Raw genomic sequence first — 18,936 nt, 5'->3', positions numbered from 1 at the left:
GCCAATCGCTCTGCCAGGAGCTAGGGAGGGGGCGGGGCATTGGAGTGCCGTGGGAGGAGAGTCGCAGGGAGGCACCTGAATAGTGGGAAGTACGGAGTCGGCTTCAGGGACAGCGAATCATCTGACTCGCCCCGGGCTACTGAGCGTAGGGCAGGAAGGAAGACACGGAAAAGGTGGGATAGATTCTCCTGCGGCTTAGCACACACCCATTCCTGGCGAGTACGCAGGCGCAGATGGAGGATGCGGGTTGGCTCGTGCGGAAAAGCTGCCCTGCTCTCGGAGCCAATGCTGTCGCGCCCGGGGGGTCGGGTCCGGGTCCCATTGGCCGGCGAGCCGTGGGGCGCGCGCCTTTCGTCCTTCTGCCGGGAGGTTCGCGGGCTGTCCCCGGTAGCCGCGCGCCATGGAGCCCGGGCCCATTGCGCGTTTCGGACCTCGACTGGGCATCACGGACCCCTCTATCCTAAGGTGAGTAGCGGGGCCAGGCCCCTCGGAGCCTGGGGGCGCCTCTAGAAGACCCCGAAGGACACGGGGCCGGCTTTGTGGAGAGGCCGCTGCGCTCCCCCAAGTTCCTTGGAGAAGCCCGGGCGGAGACGCCAAGGAAACAATGATAGCCAGGAGTAATTGTCATTGCTTTTGGTTTTAATCTGATGTGTGTGGTCATTAGGGGCAGCTAGGTGGTGCGGTGGACTTAGCGTGAGGCCTGGAGTCTGCAGGACCTGAGTTCAAATTCGACGTCAGACACCAGCCGTGAGACCCTGGGCAAGTCACCTAACCGTTTTTTGCTTCGGTTTCTTCATCTGTAAAATGAGCTGGAGAAGAAAATGGCAAACCACTCCAGTATCTTTGCCGAGAAAACCCCAGATCGTGTCTCGAAGAGCCCGACATGACTGAACCGATCAAACAAACAAAAAACATGTCATTGGTATCGGGATCTTTGATGGGAGTCACTTCCTCTACGGAAGTCTTCTCTGCCACTTCTAGTCTTCGAGGGTCGGTGGGGGTACCGAGAATAAGTGACCTGCCTAGAATCACACAGCCAGAGAGGTTAAGTGACTTGCCTAGAGTCACACAGCCAGTATGTGTCAGAGGTGGCACTTGAACCCAGGTCTAACTGACTCCCAGATCACCTCTCTGCCCACACTACATCGAGTTGCCTCTAATTGTCCTTATTTAATTATTCAGATTTGAGGAAGAAATTCGTAGCTTAGGAGGCCTATGAGGAAAGAAAAAATGATTTCAAGAGCTAGAAAGGAATCCACGTGGACCTCAGTTTCCTAATCTCTAAACTGAGTTGGCTCACCTAGATCACATAATTTATAACTGAAAGAGCCATGTCCAGATGGCCCTTAAGAGGCTGCCTTCTCTAACTTCTCCTTTTTACAAATGAAGAAACTTAAGTCCCAGAGAGATTGTTTGCCAGGATCATACCTGAAAGGTGGAGTTTGAACTCAAGTCCTCCAGTTCCAGAGCTTTCCACTACACCATGCTTCCTCCAGTATTCTCCAAGGTCCCTTCCGTTTCTTAATTTATTATGCTAATATATAAGAACCTTGTCCAGAGGAACACGGCCAGGATGGGGGGGAAAGGGGAGCATCAACAGGAAATCAAGGAAGACAAAAGGTTTCAGCAAAAGGAACCAACATATTAGAAAGGTCTAACATTGTCTGTAGTGGTCTATACTCAGGATCCTCTGCCAGGAAGTGGGGAGGTGACGTCTCCTATCTCTGGTGCCGTGCTTGGTCATTGTAATTGTCTTTTCATTTCACACTAGGTGACAATGTGATGGGGTGGCCAAAAAAGCTGCCACATTTTAAGCGACATAAAAAGGGTGTCTAGAATGATGGCAATGATATTCTGCCCTATTGTGCTATCAGAACACATCTGAAGTATTGATTTCTTTAAAAAAGATATTTGACAAACTGAAGATGCATTATAGGATGGTGAAGGGACTGGAGACTATCCTGTAATGGGGAGCAATTGAAGGGACTGGGAACATTAAACCTGGAAAAGAGACTTGAGGGAAATTTAATAGCTGCCTATAAATATTTATTGTCTGTCATGTGAAAATGTGATTAGTTTTGTTCTGTGTAGCCCCAGAGGAAAGAACTAAGAATATTGTATGCAAGATATAGCATGCAGATTTTTTACTCAAGGAGATATTTCCCAATAATTAGAGTTGTCCCAAAGTGGAATGAGATTGGGGAGGCTTCCCTTGAAAGTCTTTTAGGGGAAAGAGAAGATAGATAACCATTTGTCAAGAGTCCTAAAGATATTCTTGCTTCAGTGACTTGCTTATAAGAAAATATTAATAAAGATTCATAGTACTTAAAGAAGAGACCTTAGATTCTGTAGCCCATTCACCCTAACCACCCCACCATAATTTTACAAATGGAGAAACTAGGTTCCAGAAGAAGTGGCTTGCCCAAAGTTATTGAGATCCGTTGCTAGAACCCAGTCTTCTTTTTCAATATTTCACTCCTTCCTATGTCTAAAATCACTTGAGAATCCCAAGAAGATGCATCAGATGAATCTGACTCAAAGTATAATCATATAACTGTAGGCAACTTACTTTACTTTTGAGTCTCAATTTCCTCTTCTGTAAAGAAGAGTAAAAACTGCTACTACACTCCAGATTGTTGTGAGAAAGTTATTGTATAAACTATAAAGCACTGTGTAAGTGTGAGCTATCAGACGATGATGACACTTTGAAGGACTCTGTAGGATTCTGTGACTTTAGCTTGCAGGCAGAGTAGAACCATGATGAAATCTATTTACTTATCTTCTATCTCCTTTATTAAGAAATGTCGTTAGCTGCTTACACAGAAAATACTTTATAAATTTAATATTGTAATATAGGAAAGCTGAAGAGTACTCGCGACTGTCCCAAGTGAAGTGTACTGGATTGTCTGCTCATACAACAGAAACAAGTAATGCAATCATGTGTCTGGACCTTGCTGCCACCACTATGAGATGGCCTTTAGACAGAGTAAGTGGGTCTCTTTCACTATGATGATGATGCCTTTTCCACTTATTTCCCTCTTGTTCTTAAATTAACTAAGGGTACAAGTTATTTAAACCGTAGTTATTTGAGTATGTCTTTTCTGTCTCTGCTAGAACATACAATTCCGTGCAAGCAAGGGCTGTGTCTTATTTTTCTCTCTCTCTCCTGGTGTTGAACATAGCGCATTGCACATAAATGGTGTTTAATAAATGTTGGAAAAGAAAGGAGAGAAGTTCATTTTCTCATCCCTGAGACCAAGCTTGGCCATAAAGTATATAGCTTTCGTTTTTATGTTGTTGTTGTTCTTTCTATTTACATTATTATAGTCATATTATTTTCCTGATTCTGCTTGCTTTATTCTGCATAAGTTCCTATAAATCTTCAGACGCTTCTCAGGATTCTTTATATTTTCCTTTCTTATGGTACAGTATTATTCCATTATATTCGTGTACCATAGTTTATTTAGCTATTCTTTCCAGTTTTTTGCTACCATAAAAGGTACTGTTATGAATATTTTAACATTTCTTTCTGTCTTTAATTTTCTCTGGGCATATGCCTTCTAGTAGGATCTCTGTGTAAAATGACATGGACATCTTTTTAAATATTTTTAAAATAAATAAATTTTTAAAATATTATCTATATCTTTTGTTTTCACATTACTTAATATTTTCCACTCTATCCCTCCCAAATAGCTCCCAGAAAGCCATCCCTTATTTAAAAAAAAAAAAGGTAATGAAGGGAAGAAAAAAGGTTCCACAAAACTAACCAACATATCAGAGAGATCTAACATTGTGTGCACTTCTGTTACTTGGGGTCCCTTCCCTCTGCCAACAAGTGGGCATAGGTGTCTTCTCATATCTTCTTTGGTGCTGTGCTTGGTCATTACGATTGTTGAGATTGTTTGGTTCTTCTTCTCTCTATTTACATTGTTGTAGTCATTGTTTAGATTGTTTTCCTAGTTCTGCTTACTTCACTTTCATGGTCATCATATTTCTTATGCAGCACAGTAATATTCCATGACATTCATGTACAGTATTTATTTAGCCATATTCCAAGCAATGAGCATCTGCTTTTTTTTTTCATTCTTTGATTATAAACATTTTGGTGCATGTTGGGTCTTTGTTTTTGATATTGACCTCCCTGAAGTATGTGTCCGGAAGTGGAATCTCTGAGGTGAAAATATGGACATTTTAATCACTTTCTTAGTATAATTTCAAATTGCTTTACACACTACATCAAGAGCATTTTATTGTGTTTCCTGGCAACCTCCTTCAACATTGACTATGCCCTTCTTTTGTCTTTGCAAATTTGCTGGGTACGGGGTATACAACAGTTTTTGAAAACAGTTGTTTTCATTGCCATTTCTCTTATTAATGACTTGAAGCTATATTTCTTTTTTTTTAAATTAATTTACTTTGATTTATCAACAATCATTTCCATAAGCTTTTGAGTTTTAAATTTTTCTCCCCTTCTCTACCTCCCTCCCCAAGACAGTATGCGATCTGATATAGGAAGCTATGTTTCTTATGGATAAAAGTAGGAAGGTAGATCAGTAGAACAAACTAGATAAGGAAGAATCAAAAATAATTAAATTCAGTAACCCATTGTTTATAATTCTTCAGAAATCTGTTCATACCCTTTGACCACTTATCCATTGAGGAGTGGCTCTGGGTCTTAAATATTTGTGTTAGTACCCTCTATACCTTGGTCATCCAGAGAAATTTGATGCAGTGTTTTTCTCCTAATTATAGTTATATTCATTTTGGTTGTGCAGAAGTTCTTCAGAGGGACAGCTAGGTGGGTGGCGCAGTGGGTAGAGCTCTGGCCTTGGAGTCAGGAGGACCAGAGTTCAAATCCAGCCTCAGACACTTGATACTTACTAGCTGTGTGACCCTGGACAAGTCACTTAACCCCAATTGCCTCACAAAAAAAAAAGTTCTTCAACTTCATGTCATCCAATTTTTTATTTCATCTTTTGTGATTACCTCCCGTCACATGTTGAAAACTCTCCCCCTAGCCATAAATCTGTGGCCTTTGATACTGGATTTCAGCACATAATCATCGCACCCTGGTGTGTATGTGTTCTCATTCTCTCTTTCTCTCTCTCTCTCTCTCTCTCTCTCTCTCTCTCTCTCTCTCTCTCTCTCTCTCTCTCTCTCTCTCTCTCTCTCCCCCCCCCTCTCCCTCTCTTCCTCTCCCACTCTCTCCCACTCCCTCCCTTTCCTCCACTCTCCCACTTCCCCACTCCCTCACTCCCCAGTCCAAAACTTGATTTATAATCTTTCATGGCATGGTATAATTCTCTTTATCAAGCTGCTTAAAAGGTAAATAGAGCAATAGTGTATTCACCAGTGTCTTATGGATACACATTTATCTCTGGCACATTACGAGCCTCATTGTTGGTGTATTTCTGAAAGCTGACTTGCATGGTTTGTTTAGAGCACTGCAGGATTAATGGTATTGTCACTCAACCCAATGAAGAGCCATGAGCAGACAGGCAGGTGAAGCTGCCATGAGTAAATCATTTGATGTGGTAAGACTTGCATCTTCCCATGCTATCTAAACTGTACAGTTTCTCACCAGCGATACAGTTTAGTAAATGATTTTTAAGTAATACCAGCACAATTTAAAAGAAAGCTTCATGTAATGGTTGCACCCCACTTCTTTGCAAAAAAAAAAAATTAGCATAAAGCCTGCGACAATTATGCAGTGAAATACAGTATTCGTGTCAAGTATCCATTCTGATCTTATAATGGAATATCATATAAGATTATTAGTCTAAACTTAATTTCTGACAGAATTTTTTCAGTTTTCCTACCACTTCTTGTCAAATAGGGAGCTCTTGCACAAAATTTACATTTTCAGTTTATAGAAGACTGCATTACAAAGTTTGTTTCTGATTGTTGCTTATCTAATCTATTCTGTTGATCAACTTTTATATTTTTTAACCAATACCAAATAGTTTTGATGAATGCTTCTATATGTTATAATTAGGAATGTTGGAAATACTATTCTCCCTTCATTCCTTTTTTTCATTATTTCTCATGAAAGTCTAGATCTTTTCTTCCTCCAAATCAATCTTTTTTTAAAGCTCTATAAAATATTACCTTGAGAGTCTAGTATGACACTAAGCTTATTAATTAATGTAGGTAGTATCGTCATTTTTATTATATTGATGTACTCTAGTCAGAAACAATGAACATCCTTCCAATTATTATATAATTCTTTATTTCTTTTAAGTGTTTGATAATTGTATTTACATAAAGTTGCAGTGTGCATTGGTAAATTGACTCCCAATTTTGTAGTTATTATGCTTTCTATCATTTGCTTTTGGATTTTGTTATTGCTATATAGAAATGTCATTAGTTTTTGTATTTATTTTTGTAAGCACTACTTTATTATTGCTACTGTCACAGTTTCTTTGCCTACTTCTGGGATTTTCTAAATAAGCCATTATGCCATCAGTAAATGGGGACAATTTTATCTCCTCTTTGCTTTTGTCATTGCATTAAAATTTCTTCTTGTCTTAATGCTAGCATTTCTAGAACTGTGAAAAATAACTATGGGGAAATGAGCATCCATGCTTCTTATGTTTATTAACAAAGGCATTAGTGTTTCCTCATTGTAGAAAATGTTAACTTTTGTTTTTAAACATTTTAAATCGTATTTTAAAATTGTCCTATGTCTATGCATTGTCTGGTTTTTAACAAAAATGTGTGTTATACTTTGTAATGGCTTTTTCTGCACCTATTGACATAATCATGTTCATATTTTCTTTTTTGGAAGACTTACTTAGTTAAACTTTCTGGTTTGAACAAGAAGATGTATCAAAGCTGTCTTAAGTCTTTTGAGTGTTTGCTGGGCTTGAATTCAAATGTTGGAATAAAAGACTTAGCAGTACAGTTTAACTGCGTGGAGGCTGTAAACATTGCTTCAAAGATCCTACAGAGGTATGGAGAATAAAGAATCATGTGGTCGAAAACTTGATGTTTTACAAATTAGAACTTTTAATTTGAAAAAATATCTACCTTTGTTAAGTAAAATTTTGGCCTATAGAAATATTTGGTACACTTAAAACTGATGCATGCTTATTGTCAAGGTTTAGTGATGATGATTTAGCACTTTTACATTATGCCTTAGAAATCATGCTTATACTATTTAGTATTTATATATCACTTTAGAATCTGGACCATTTCTCTAACAAATACCTTAAAAACTGCTTTCTTGTAGGTACGAAGCCAGCCTTTCCCAGATACAGAAAGTAGATCTAGATTTGTCCAAGCCCCTTTTCACGACAGCTACACTGTTTTCAGCATGCAGGTAAGGATATATTTTGTTAAGGACTTAATGTTTCCAAAGTTTATAAGTCACTTGCAATTCAGAACACATTTTCTTACAGAAATAATGTCTGTTTGGTGGTTGGTTTCTCAGGGAGGCTTCCAAAGCTTGTTAGTTCAGAATGTACCTATTCTCATCACTGGTAATGGTACAGCCACTGCATTTGGCCTGTGCTATCTCAGAAACTCATGTGCTGTAAAAGAAGTAAAAAAATTGCACTTAAGTCAGAGTTGTTGGACTTGACCAAATACAGAAAACTGAAATCCATGCTGGAGGTGATACCGTTTCAAAGGCATTAGGATGGATTTTCAGGATATTTCACATGAGCTCAAAGGCCATCTAGTCCAGCACCTTACTACCTTTCTCAGAAAGAGAGCTTCCACTGGGACGGTGGTGGCAGTGGTTGGAAACAAGCCCTGGAGCCCTCTTCCCCACCCTCCATGGTAGCAGAAAGATGTAAGGAAAATGAAATTCTGTACTTGGAGCAATTTGCCAGATCTAGAGGAGAGAACCTATCAGCTGTGACTGACTGTGGAGTTCCACCTGCAGCAGTGCAGATGGATGTAAAGGGAAAGATGAGGAATAACCAAAGTCTTTTCAAGGGAACTGTGTACAGGTTCCCTAAATTTCATGACGTGCAGTTTCAGTAATTCTTCCTTGTAACAGCTTCTGTGCCATTTAGAGGCAGGGTATTTAGCTTTTGGGAATTTTGAAGAAGAATCTGAAATCAGGAAGAAACAGCCGGGGGTAGCTAGGTGGTGCCATGGATAGAGCACCAGCCCTGAAGTCAGGAGGACATGAGTGCAAATCTGGCCTCAAACACATAATATTTCCTAGCTGTGTGACTCTGGGCAAGTCATTTAACCCCAAGTGCCTCACCAAAAAAAAAAAAAACAAAGGAAAGAAACAGCTGGATTTTTATCATTTTACATATTTGGGGGGAAACTTCTTGGACCTCACCAGCATTTCATTGTGATGTGGAAATAACCCAGGATTCTTGAAGGCTGTGTGTCAGCATACCATAAGCTTTGTCAGTCCTACCAAGCCTGAAAGACTTTGAATATGGCCTTCTTTACATACTTAAATCTGTTCTCTTCTAGCTTAACTAAACTCATAGGGGCTTATTGGGGAGTTGAGGTTTTTCAGCAACAGCAACTTTCAGAGATCGTTTGGTGAAGAGCAGAGGTCCTTGCTGTCTGTATTAGTGGAGGGATTACTCCATTGCCAATATTTGTGGCTCCTTGAAGTGTCCTTAGAAGAGGCTCTTCACTTCTTGGAGTTTTAAAACTGTGTCTCCAGGGAGTTTTTGTCATAGGTAATTTGCAGCAATAATCTATCCATTTAATTGTTCTTTAGCAACAATACTAAATCTTCACATTTATTTGGTACTTTAAGATGTAAGAAGCACTTTCACAATAGTGCTATAACGTTGGTGGTCTGAGTATTATTATTCCCATTTGACTGAGGAAACAGACTTAGAACTGAACCTAGGTGTCCTGAGTTTGTGACTGATACTATTCTTACTATACCACTGTGCCTCAGGAGTGGTGTAATGAAAAGAAGTGAGAAGAGGGAGTAATGAAGCTTAAGTTCTAGTTGTGGCTGTACCACAAATTAGCTGTATGATCTAGAATGCAAAAACAAAACCTCATCTCTCTGGATATCAGTTTCTTCATTTGTAAAGTGAGGAGTTTGGACTAAATGATGGCTATCCTTTCCAGATATAAAATGATGTGATTTCAATGGTTTAAAATAAAACAACTTTGAGTTACTGTCTCACAGCCATCAAACTGGCAAAAATAATTAAAAGTAATAAAACTCAATGTTGGAAGTGTTCTCATAGAACCTTTTTGACAGCATTTTATTAATATGCAGTAGAAGTTACCAAAATAATTGTACTCTTTGACCTAGTTATTCCACTGTTGAGTATTGTGTCCTGAAAAGTGTTGTAGAAAAACAACACACAAAAAGCTGTTTTCATAGCATTATTATAAATAATTGTAGAAAAACTGGAGAAACAAATGTCCAACAATAAGAGAATAGTTAAGTAAATTGTGGTAGATAAATGTAGGAATAGTATCATTTGGTTAAGTCTCACAACTATAAGTAGTACAAAGAAATCTAGAAAACCATTATGAATTAATGCAAAATGAAAAAAGCCAAAGTAAAAATGAATGGGTGAAGAACTCTGATTTGTGGAGCTTTAGTGGAAATGACTAAAAAAGCTCTATTCTCTACATTGAAATTAATTTAATTGTAAATAGTTACTAAGCAAATTTAATTAGTTGTATTGCTTAATATTATTTTTAACAAGTCATTTGATTTAAAAAATTTTAAAACCCTAAAAAGAGAGAGCTTCCAGAAAAATAGAAAATGTATGGTATTATTACCAGAAAAAAAGAACTGAGAAGAGATCAGAATTTTTTGACTTGTTTGCCTATTTTTTCAACAAAATCTTTGAGAATAGCCTATATGCATATTAAGGTATTCTTGAGTAACATTAGAATAGAACAGACTTTTACAAACTATTTGCTATACAACTTAATCACATAATTTACTTCATGATGTAGAAAATACAAGAGCTTGGGGCAGCAAGGTGGTGCCAGTGGATAGAGCACTGACCCTGGAGTCAGGAGGACCTGAGTTCAAATCCAGTCTCAGACACTTGACCCTTAATAGCTGTATGACCTTGGGCAAGTCTCTTAATCTCATTGCCTAGCCAAAAATAAAAAAGAAAGAAAGAAAATACAAAATTTTTCTATGTTTATTGTTTCAAGAAACAGTACTTTTTAAATTACTTTTTAAAAAAAAGTTATTTGATTTGGTAAAGCAAACTTAGCCATAAAGAATCCTCTTCCATATGGTGTCAGATGTGCATGTGTTAAGATCATACAAGTTTCCTTGATAGATGCAACCACAGACATAATTTTGTCCAATAATATTCTGAATATAAATATCAAGTGAGGCATAAAACAGGAGATGTCCACCAAAGGTATTCACTGGTGTTACAGACAGTGTCCTGCACGATATCCAGATGGAATAGGGATTATCTATAGATGATAACTCACATCCACGTAGTACTTTGAGATTTACAAAAAGTATTTAACAACTCTTTTAAAAGTTGATGGTGCAAGTATCCTTTTTCTCATTTTATAGATTAGAAAAATGAGTATTAGAGTCTAAAAAATGAGTCTGGTTTCACCCAGAGTTGCATGCCTAGTAAGAGTCAAACCCAGATCTTCTGATGCTTCATCTTGTATTCTTTCCACTTCACCATTTGCTTTTATTTGCAAGTGGAATTCTGATTAGAAGGATTTCTTTGTGGAATTCCCAGGTATAACCACTCAAGAGTGGCTTAACATTCAAAGACAGAAGGAAAGGATGGCTGTATAACAAAGTATTCATAGCTATACTTTTCGTTGTAATAAGGAACTTGAAACAAAATAGGTACCCATCAAATGACAAATCACAGTAAATTGTGATACATAAGTGTAATGGAATATTATTATGCTGTAAGAAATGATGAATAAGAGTAATTCAAAGAAACCATGGATGAACTGATGCAGAATGAAATAAAAGCTGGGAGAAAAATTTACACAGTGGCAAGCAACTTTCAAAGACTTCAGAACTCTGATCAGTGAATTAATCTGTGACTAACCATGACTTTACAAGACTGATCATAAAACATTCCCCTTGTCAAAGGAGCGATGGATTAGAGATACAAAATAATCCATACATGTTTTGCTTGACTGTATTTCTTTTGGGGGTATTGAGTTAATGGATAGTGATCAAGATGCAAAAAATAAATGGAAGAAAAGAGCATCAACAAAAAGGTTTTAAAATACATAGAAGAAATTGGTTTATAAGGAGACACAAGGTAATTTTGTTACTACCTTATTAAATTTAATATAAACTTTTTAAAAAACTAAAGTAAGTAACACATTGATGGGTTCATATGAAATCCTATTTTGTTCTTTATAAATTGAAGTGTTAGTATTTGATGATTACATTCTTAATAAAAAAAAATTTCTTTTACAAAGAAGGCATGTGGGGGCAGCTAGGTGGCGCAGTAGATAGAGCACCAGCCCTGAAGTCAGGAGGACCTGAGTTCAAATCTAACCTCAGACCAAACACTTGACACTTACTAGCTGTGTGACCCTGGGCAAGCCACTTAACCCCAATTGCCTAAAAGCAAAAAATAAAAAAATAAAAAGAAGGAATGTTATACATTAGAACTCTGATTAATACACTTACCAGTCAGAATATCAGAGGACTGACAGTAAAATGTGCTTTCCTGCTTACAGCAGAAGGGTGAGCTATAGGTGGAATGGGGTATGCATTGCCATAAATGACCAATTATCAATTTGTTTTGCTTACCTGTGCTTTTTTGTTGGGGGGGGCGGTGCAGACATTGGGAATTATTGGGAAGTGACAGTTATTTGGTTTTTTTTTTCCTTCAGGGCATCAATAAAACATGTTTGGAAAAAAAATAAATGTCATAGTCTGGATGATAAATCTGTTCATATATCTTGGTAAGGGACAGTGAGCTGGGCCCAGAGCTGATTAGGATTAAGAGAGAGGATTAGCAGGTTGTGTGCTGCTTCCATTGATGTCATATTGTTCCTTGCCACAAAAGCCCATGTTTCTTAACACCATTATTCTCCTTGTGATGTGATACGGCTTCAAATCATGGAGTAACACAATCATATAAAAATCCAAACTGCAGGTAACATAGAGGGTGTAGGGGAAATGTGTGAAGAGTACATATTGTATAGAGTAGTCAGTAGTTTATTACCAACAATGACTTTTGGGCATAGAAGACACGGTCAGGAACATGTACAACTGGAAAAAAAGGCAGACTATTCATTCATGTAGGGAGAGGAAAGGATGATAGATGGACAGATGTATTATTGTATGGATATCTACAAAATATTAAAACACAAAGGAAGGTCACCAATTCATTGAATAGATCCCTGTGGGGAATTTATAAATGATAAGAAAGCTAGGGTAATTTTCAGTCTGTACCAGTGGAGGGAGTTCTCATGCCATTTAGTAGATTACAAATCCATTGAATAGCAGAAATGTTGTTTGTTCACAACTATAATGCTTTCTATTACTGTTGTTTGTTTTTCTTTTTTAATGGAAATTTATAGTATTTAAGTTACATTAAAAATTAGATAGGATTTTAAGAACTTAACCTGGGAACTTAGTTGCCCTTTAGGGCAACTTCTATGGGGAAATGCATTCCAAATTCTAACTTGCTCTCTCCTTGCTATAGCTATAGTGGCAGCAAGGAAATTCCTCCCCTTTCAGAGCTACACAGTGGTCATTTCATATGTAAAGAATGTTAACAACTTGAGTTTTTTCTATCTTGGGCTGTCTGCACGTGAACATTAAAATCTGATCCCTGATTTAGCTGTTAATGATTAATAGTTTGCTAGTTGTAGCTCCAAAAAGCAAAATATTAATGATTATATAGGTAGCTTTTGAGACTTTTAGATTACTTCTTAAAGATCCAGTTTCTAGTTTGTTAGTATGCTTCATATGTTGATGTACTTTGATTTGTACCACAGTAGTTATCTCTAACTACTAACTATTCATGGTTTCTGTTCCTAAAGAGGCCTTGCTTTGCTTTCTGCTGGAAAACACCTTAAAAATAAACAGCAATTTAGGGGTGGATTCCTCTACCCACCCAAATGATTTTGGAGTTGTTTGGCTTTATTACCTACATATAGCACAAAGTGTGTTAATTACCATATATGGAGGAAAAAAACCTAACTCCAAATCAGTATTATAGAAAAGGATGAAGTTAATTCAATTTGGGTCTATTCCTTATGTGTTCACATTTCTGAAGTATAAGACAGGTATAAAGCAAGGAAAGATGTGAATGGGCTCCTCACTTTATAAATTCTTTTGGACTCAATCTAGTAAATGTAGCAATGAAATGAAATGAGCCAAGCACCTGAAAACAATGTGATATGTATGCCCAAAAATGTTAGTTCTTTAAATATTAAACACCTGAGAATTTAAGAAAATGAATATAACAATTCTGGTATTCATTTCTGTCTTCTCACATGCCCCTCTCTGATAGCAGAGATTCTGATACAGAATGTGTGCCTTCCTTATTGGCAATTTTATCCATCTAACAACTAAAAATTAGTAAGTAGATTAAAGAAGTGGGCAGCATCCTTAAAGCTAAAATTTTACACTAGGACTGAAGGGGGAAGAAACAGTTCTTAGACACTTCAAACACCCACTAGTAAAGCAAGAGAAAAAAGGAACAGAAAATGGTGTAATGAAGAATGTACCAAACTAAATCATCAAATACTTCAGTGAAAATCCTTCTTCCAACACTTAATAGCTCTCTAGTATCATATATAAAATAGAGATTAAAAAAACTCATAACTCCTTCGTGGAGTTGTTCTAAGAATCAAATGATTGTATAAAATAGTTTTGGGGTTTTTTTCCATCTCAAAGTGCTATAGAAATGTCAACTATCATCATTTTCATTAGTATTATTGATGTGTAGATGGCAAGAAAAGGGTATCTGACCATCTAAGAAAATTAATTATTTTATAGGGTCCTAAAGATAAAAGTAAATAAAGACAAAATGGTGGCCACATGTGGTGTAAAGAAAGCTGTTTTTGATCGACTCTGTAAACAGTTGGAAAAGTTTGAACAGCAAGTTAAGGGTGAGTATTCTGCAATTTATGGTTATATAAATTTAGGCCAGGTTACCACAATTGCATGTTTATAGTTGCAAAGGCTTGTGTTACTCAAATTGATTCCTCAGACAAATGCTGTAATATGCTCCATTCATGTACATAGGTCAGACTATTGCCAAGTAGGACATATTGTCTTACCAAGCTAAAGGAAAACCTCAAAATGTTTTTATTTTTTTCCCCCTTCCAATAAAACCAATGGCATTTGGGCAGGCAAGATCATAGGATAGAGCTGGAAAGGGCCTTAACGGTCATCCAGTCTTACTCCTCATTTTACAAGGATGGAAGCCATAGATTTAATGATGTAAATGTAATGTAAGATTGTTTGGAGATTAAGCATGCTAGAATGAAGAGTCATACCTGAAAGTGGGAAGGAAGAAGAGAAATAATACTAATGACAGTTTTATTTTTCTTGAAGGAGAACCTAGCAGTTCAACTTCTCCACCAGCCAAAAGACAGAAAATTATAGTTGAACATTCCAAGAAAGGTAAGGCTTGCTGTCATTGACTCTGGCAGTTATTTAAAAGCTTTATTATCAAATCTAGAATAAAATCTATCAGGTAACCATTTTTTAAAAGCTCTTATAGTCCTCACCATAAGCAATGGAAAAGTTTGAAGCCTTCTTAGAATAGTTGGAGTATAAGTAAAATGAACAAAACTATAAGACTTTCTAACTTTCTGCTTAAATTTGTTGCTTGCATATATAAAGAACTTAAATCATGGAAATTCAGGATTATTTTTAGTCTTAGATTGGGAGTTGACTTTAAAACAGGAGATTTTTCTATTGTCCTGATTTCTTAAAATAGAGACAAACTTTCAAGTTGCTAAGATTGAGAATTTTTAACCTCTTAAAATTTTTCCTACAGAAATAGAGGAAGAAGCAGAGTCTCTATGTAAGCAGCAGCAAAGTGAAGATTTAAAACAAGATTATGAAGAGTGGAAAAGAAAAATTTTAGAAAATGCTGCTAAAGCACAAAAGAAGTGATTTCAGTTTCCAGAAAGCACCTGCCTCCAACCATGACTCTTATCCCCAGTGAGCCTTGATGGGTCATTAGCATTTGCTCTTGAGCAAGAATTCTGAAAGCGCTACCTTGATATGCTTGGGGTTCTTTATCCTGGGCAGTACCAAACATGTTATGTTAAGGAAAACCCTTTCACCTCTTCTCTGGGTTTCCATATTTTGGTGAGGTTACTTACAGAAGGTAACACAGAGGTCACATGTAAGGCAGTGGGACCTAGCTCCTGATGTTGGAAATAAGCTGACACAATCAACCATGGTGTCATTTGGCATATAGCTTCCACTTACCCACCAGGCGTGTGTATTCTCTTCCAAAAGAGTCTAAGGAAACTTAGTACTCTAGTTTGTACTTTTGATAATACGCTAATCAGGGGTGGGGAACCTGCAGCCTCCTAGGCCACTTCCCCACCCATGCAGTCATTTTGAAGCAATACAAATGAATTTTCATACTATTTGATGCCTGCTTTTAATTGTTTTTGCAGTTTTTTTAGAATCATAGAATCTTTCAGTTTAAATAAAATACTGAAGCCCAAGATAATAAATTTTATTTCTGTGTCCAGCATGTCTTAAATTTTTGTTTAAAGAACACCCTTTTGGGGGCAGCTAGGTGGTGCAGTGGATAGAGCCCTGGAGTCAGGAGGACCTGAGTTCAAATTTGGCCTCAGACACATAACACTTCCTAGCTGTGTGACTCTGGGCAAGTCACTTAACCCCAGTTGCCTTTAAAAAAAAAACAAAACGAACACCCTTATGCCATTAATATGGAATAATTTTTCTCTACTGTACTAGCTACCATATTGGTAGTAATTTAAGAAGGTCACATAATGGACTACAAATGAGGACAGTATTGCAAAATCAAGAAATTAACCAAGGTTTATTTGTGCTTACGCTTCAGATATATACAAACTGACAGATGCAATAGCACTTAAACACTCAACATTCAGAAACAAACCTACGGAGTTTGGCCTTCATAGAAGGTGAAAAGATCTGGGAAGTGGTACCAAATAGAATTTCACTTTGGTTACCTTCTAATTACATATGTTGAAAGAGTAAAACACAAAACTGCTGAGTTCAATTTTTAAAATTCCATTTTACTGCTAGATGTTGAGGGTAGGTATGCAGTTTGTTTATTTGCCATAGACTTGTGATTTCATTGACTTATATACTCCAGAGGTAGCAACTTCCAGTCGATAAAGAACAGCTCATCTGAAACTCTTAGGTGATGGGACACTGAGAGGTTAAGGGACTTATCCGCAGTCACAAATGCAAGGATGCCCCAGAGCCAGCATTTGAACTCAGGTCTTTCTACATCCATTCCCAGCACTGTCATCCCTTGGGTACACTCCAGTTTTTCAAAATACACAGCCTGTGTAGAACCTGGAGTAACTAAATTGACTACATAATTAGCCTTGTAACCTACAAGTGGAGTTTACAAAATTAGTTTCCTAAAAATACTAATGTGCTTGTGCTCAAGCTGAGAAAAGCAGTTCCCTGCCTTTTGGAAGGAAAGGCATTTAGCAATCAAAAGTGGCAGGCAGCATCTGCATGCAATATAATACTTGCTTTCCTAATTGAACTTGAAAGGGAAACAACTAATGGGATTGAGAATAGGAATAAAAACCAGCAATGATGAGAAATTCCTGGCTCCTAACAAGGACCTGACATTTATTCTATTAATGCTCATTATTTATACTCAGTTTTGTGTTTCAGGCTGGGCTTTTTTTTTTAATGAATCACCTTTAGAAAAAAGGTATTGACTTTTTTAAAAAATAAAGTTATACAAGAAGTGCATGAAAGAGTCTTCTTTATTTTGTGTGGGGCTTAGATTTGCTTTGTGCTATTGAGTCGCATTCCTAATTTTAGACATAACTTTACTATTCCTATATGAAAAATTCCTATCCAAAATAGTATCGTTCTAGTCAGGTTGCTAGTAAATCTAAAACCCCTAAAATTTGTTCATATGATGTGGGATACGAGAAATGAGAATTGTTTTAAAGCTTAGTTAGAAAAATAAAAGGAAATCATAGTCTTAATTAGGATAGGGCCTGGACCTATGATTTTGGTGGTATAGGGAACACCCAGGTAAGGAAACTCCCTCTACCAATGAATGTTGGCACCCTTTCTGAAACTTGAGCCCAAAGCACTGACAAATTAAATTATTTGCCCAGAGGTTAGCCAATATATTAGAGATAGGAATGGCATCCAGGTCCTCTTGGCTCAAAGCTGGCTCTCTTCATTTGTAAGACAACCCATTTCATTATTGAAAAATCATTCCTTTATGTTGAGCCATCTTCTACTTCTGTGTATAGCTTAACCAGCCCTTACACGGAATCTTGGTTTACTGACAGCTTTTAAGTACCCAAAAGCTGTAGGTTTAGAGTTATGGGTTTGGGAGAAAGGTCTTGAAAAGTTACTTGTAGTTATCCAAAGTGGTTGCTGTGCTCTGATTTGGGCTGGTAAGGCAAAAATTGAGTTAAAAGCCATCTAGGTCATTTACTCTTCCTGTTTCTCATTTCTTGCTCTTGCTCTTTCTCTTGCTCTCTCAGCATACACACACACACACACACACATAACTGCATTTAAAATTTTAAGCATATATAGAACCATATAAGAACTTTGCTCTTTTGACATTGCTCATTTGGTTTAAAAAATGAGCAGTAGTCAACTCCATTCCTTTGGGAAAATAACTATGTAAAACACTTCTCATCTATCCCTTAATTTCTGGTACCAGTTCCCATGGTTTCTAAACCAGTGTTGTTATACTTTAAAGCATAGGTTCCTAACCTAAGGTCCATAAACTTTTTAAAAAAATTTTGCTAACTTTCAATATAATTGCTCTTCTTTGTCATCCTCTGCAATTTAGTGCATTTAATTGCATTTGAAAACATTATTCTGAGAAGGGGTCTTTAGGCTTCACCAAACTCCCAAAGGGGGCCATGACCCAAAAAGAGGATAAGAACCCCCGTTGTGAAACTTCATAATACAGTACCACCTAAACAACCAAAAACAATAAGAAATCTACACTTTGGAAATAATACTGAATGACTTATCCCTGTGCCACATGCTACTATAATTGCTACTCAGAACAAGTTAAAAATTGAAATTAATCACACTCCTAAAATAGGACCATATCTCCCCAACTCATTTGATTTAATGCATGCCTACTGTCATCACCTAGTAAAGTTTTTAAGGCAGTTCTTACATAGCAAGTTCACATCCACATTTAAGACAGGCTACAGTAATAACATTACTTACACAATTTAAAAACAGGAAATCAAATACAGTAATAGTAAAGGGCCAGATCATTAGACAAAGAGTTCTCTGTCTTAGTCTCATCTCTAGCTCTAAGCATTGCAGAACTTTCAAAACAGCATAGATGAGGCTTGGGGACAACTTGGAAACTTCCTAAGCCTGTTGGCAGCAGTCACGGCATAGAAATGTTTCTTGAAAGAAAATAAAGAGAAAATTTGCATTTTAGACTAAATTTTCATTTATGAAGAAAGGATTGGGAAAATCAAGATAAATGAGGTCAAAACAAGTTTCTTGATTTATTTGTAATTGATTCAGCTAGTGACCCCAAACTAGGTAACAAAATTTCTTAAAAGTTGCTAGGTTGAAGGTAGGGATCTTTTTTTGGGAATGTGGGGTGGGGAGCAAAGGGGGTAAAGTAATAGGAGGGCATGATAGCAGGTAGAAGTAAAGTAGAAGAGTTGAGAGAGAGGATATAGATATATGCACAAATATAAAAACAAAGATCAGAAGTAGAATTTGTTAGGGAAAGTATATGTGTATGTATGTCTACATGTATGTATGTGAAATATATTCACGCTTAATTGTAGGGGGAGGGGAGAGGGAGA

The 18,936-nt window shown here is 37.1% G+C and overlaps 2 protein-coding genes across 8 annotated transcripts in view; one reads left to right on the top strand and one right to left on the bottom strand.

The window, feature by feature from the left end:
• Window positions 1-98: 98 nt before the first annotated feature.
• On the top strand, window positions 99-15,531 carry ORC6 (origin recognition complex subunit 6). 2 transcript variants are annotated; one of them, XM_078150091.1, is made up of 8 exons: window positions 99-465; window positions 2,857-2,986; window positions 6,788-6,951; window positions 7,232-7,321; window positions 11,800-11,871; window positions 13,919-14,031; window positions 14,480-14,548; window positions 14,928-15,531. In XM_078150091.1, exons 1-8 carry the CDS (start codon window positions 401-403, stop codon window positions 15,044-15,046), a joined length of 822 nt encoding a protein of 273 aa, XP_078006217.1. In that variant the 5' UTR covers window positions 99-400; the 3' UTR covers window positions 15,047-15,531. The 2 variants fall into 2 exon arrangements, with proteins under 2 accessions (XP_078006217.1, XP_020840748.1); XM_020985089.2 differs by lacking the exon at window positions 11,800-11,871 and having other exon boundaries at window positions 104-465.
• Window positions 15,532-15,934: 403 nt separating this feature from the next.
• Window positions 15,935-18,936, bottom strand: part of MYLK3 (myosin light chain kinase 3) — an 86,582-nt gene continuing 83,580 nt past the window's right edge. For all 6 annotated transcript variants that reach the window (XM_020985095.2, XM_020985094.2, XM_020985093.1 and 3 more), the window contains exon 13: window positions 15,935-18,522. In XM_020985095.2, the coding sequence (XP_020840754.1) occupies window positions 18,442-18,522 (81 nt within the window). In that variant the 3' untranslated portion in view covers window positions 15,935-18,441. The remainder of the gene's footprint in view (window positions 18,523-18,936) is intronic.

This window comes from Phascolarctos cinereus, unplaced genomic scaffold, assembly GCF_003287225.1.
Source record: "Phascolarctos cinereus isolate Bilbo 61053 unplaced genomic scaffold, phaCin_HiC Scaffold_2;HRSCAF=192, whole genome shotgun sequence".
Classification (NCBI taxonomy): domain Eukaryota; kingdom Metazoa; phylum Chordata; class Mammalia; order Diprotodontia; family Phascolarctidae; genus Phascolarctos; species Phascolarctos cinereus.
This window is presented reverse-complemented; position numbering and strand designations above follow the sequence as displayed.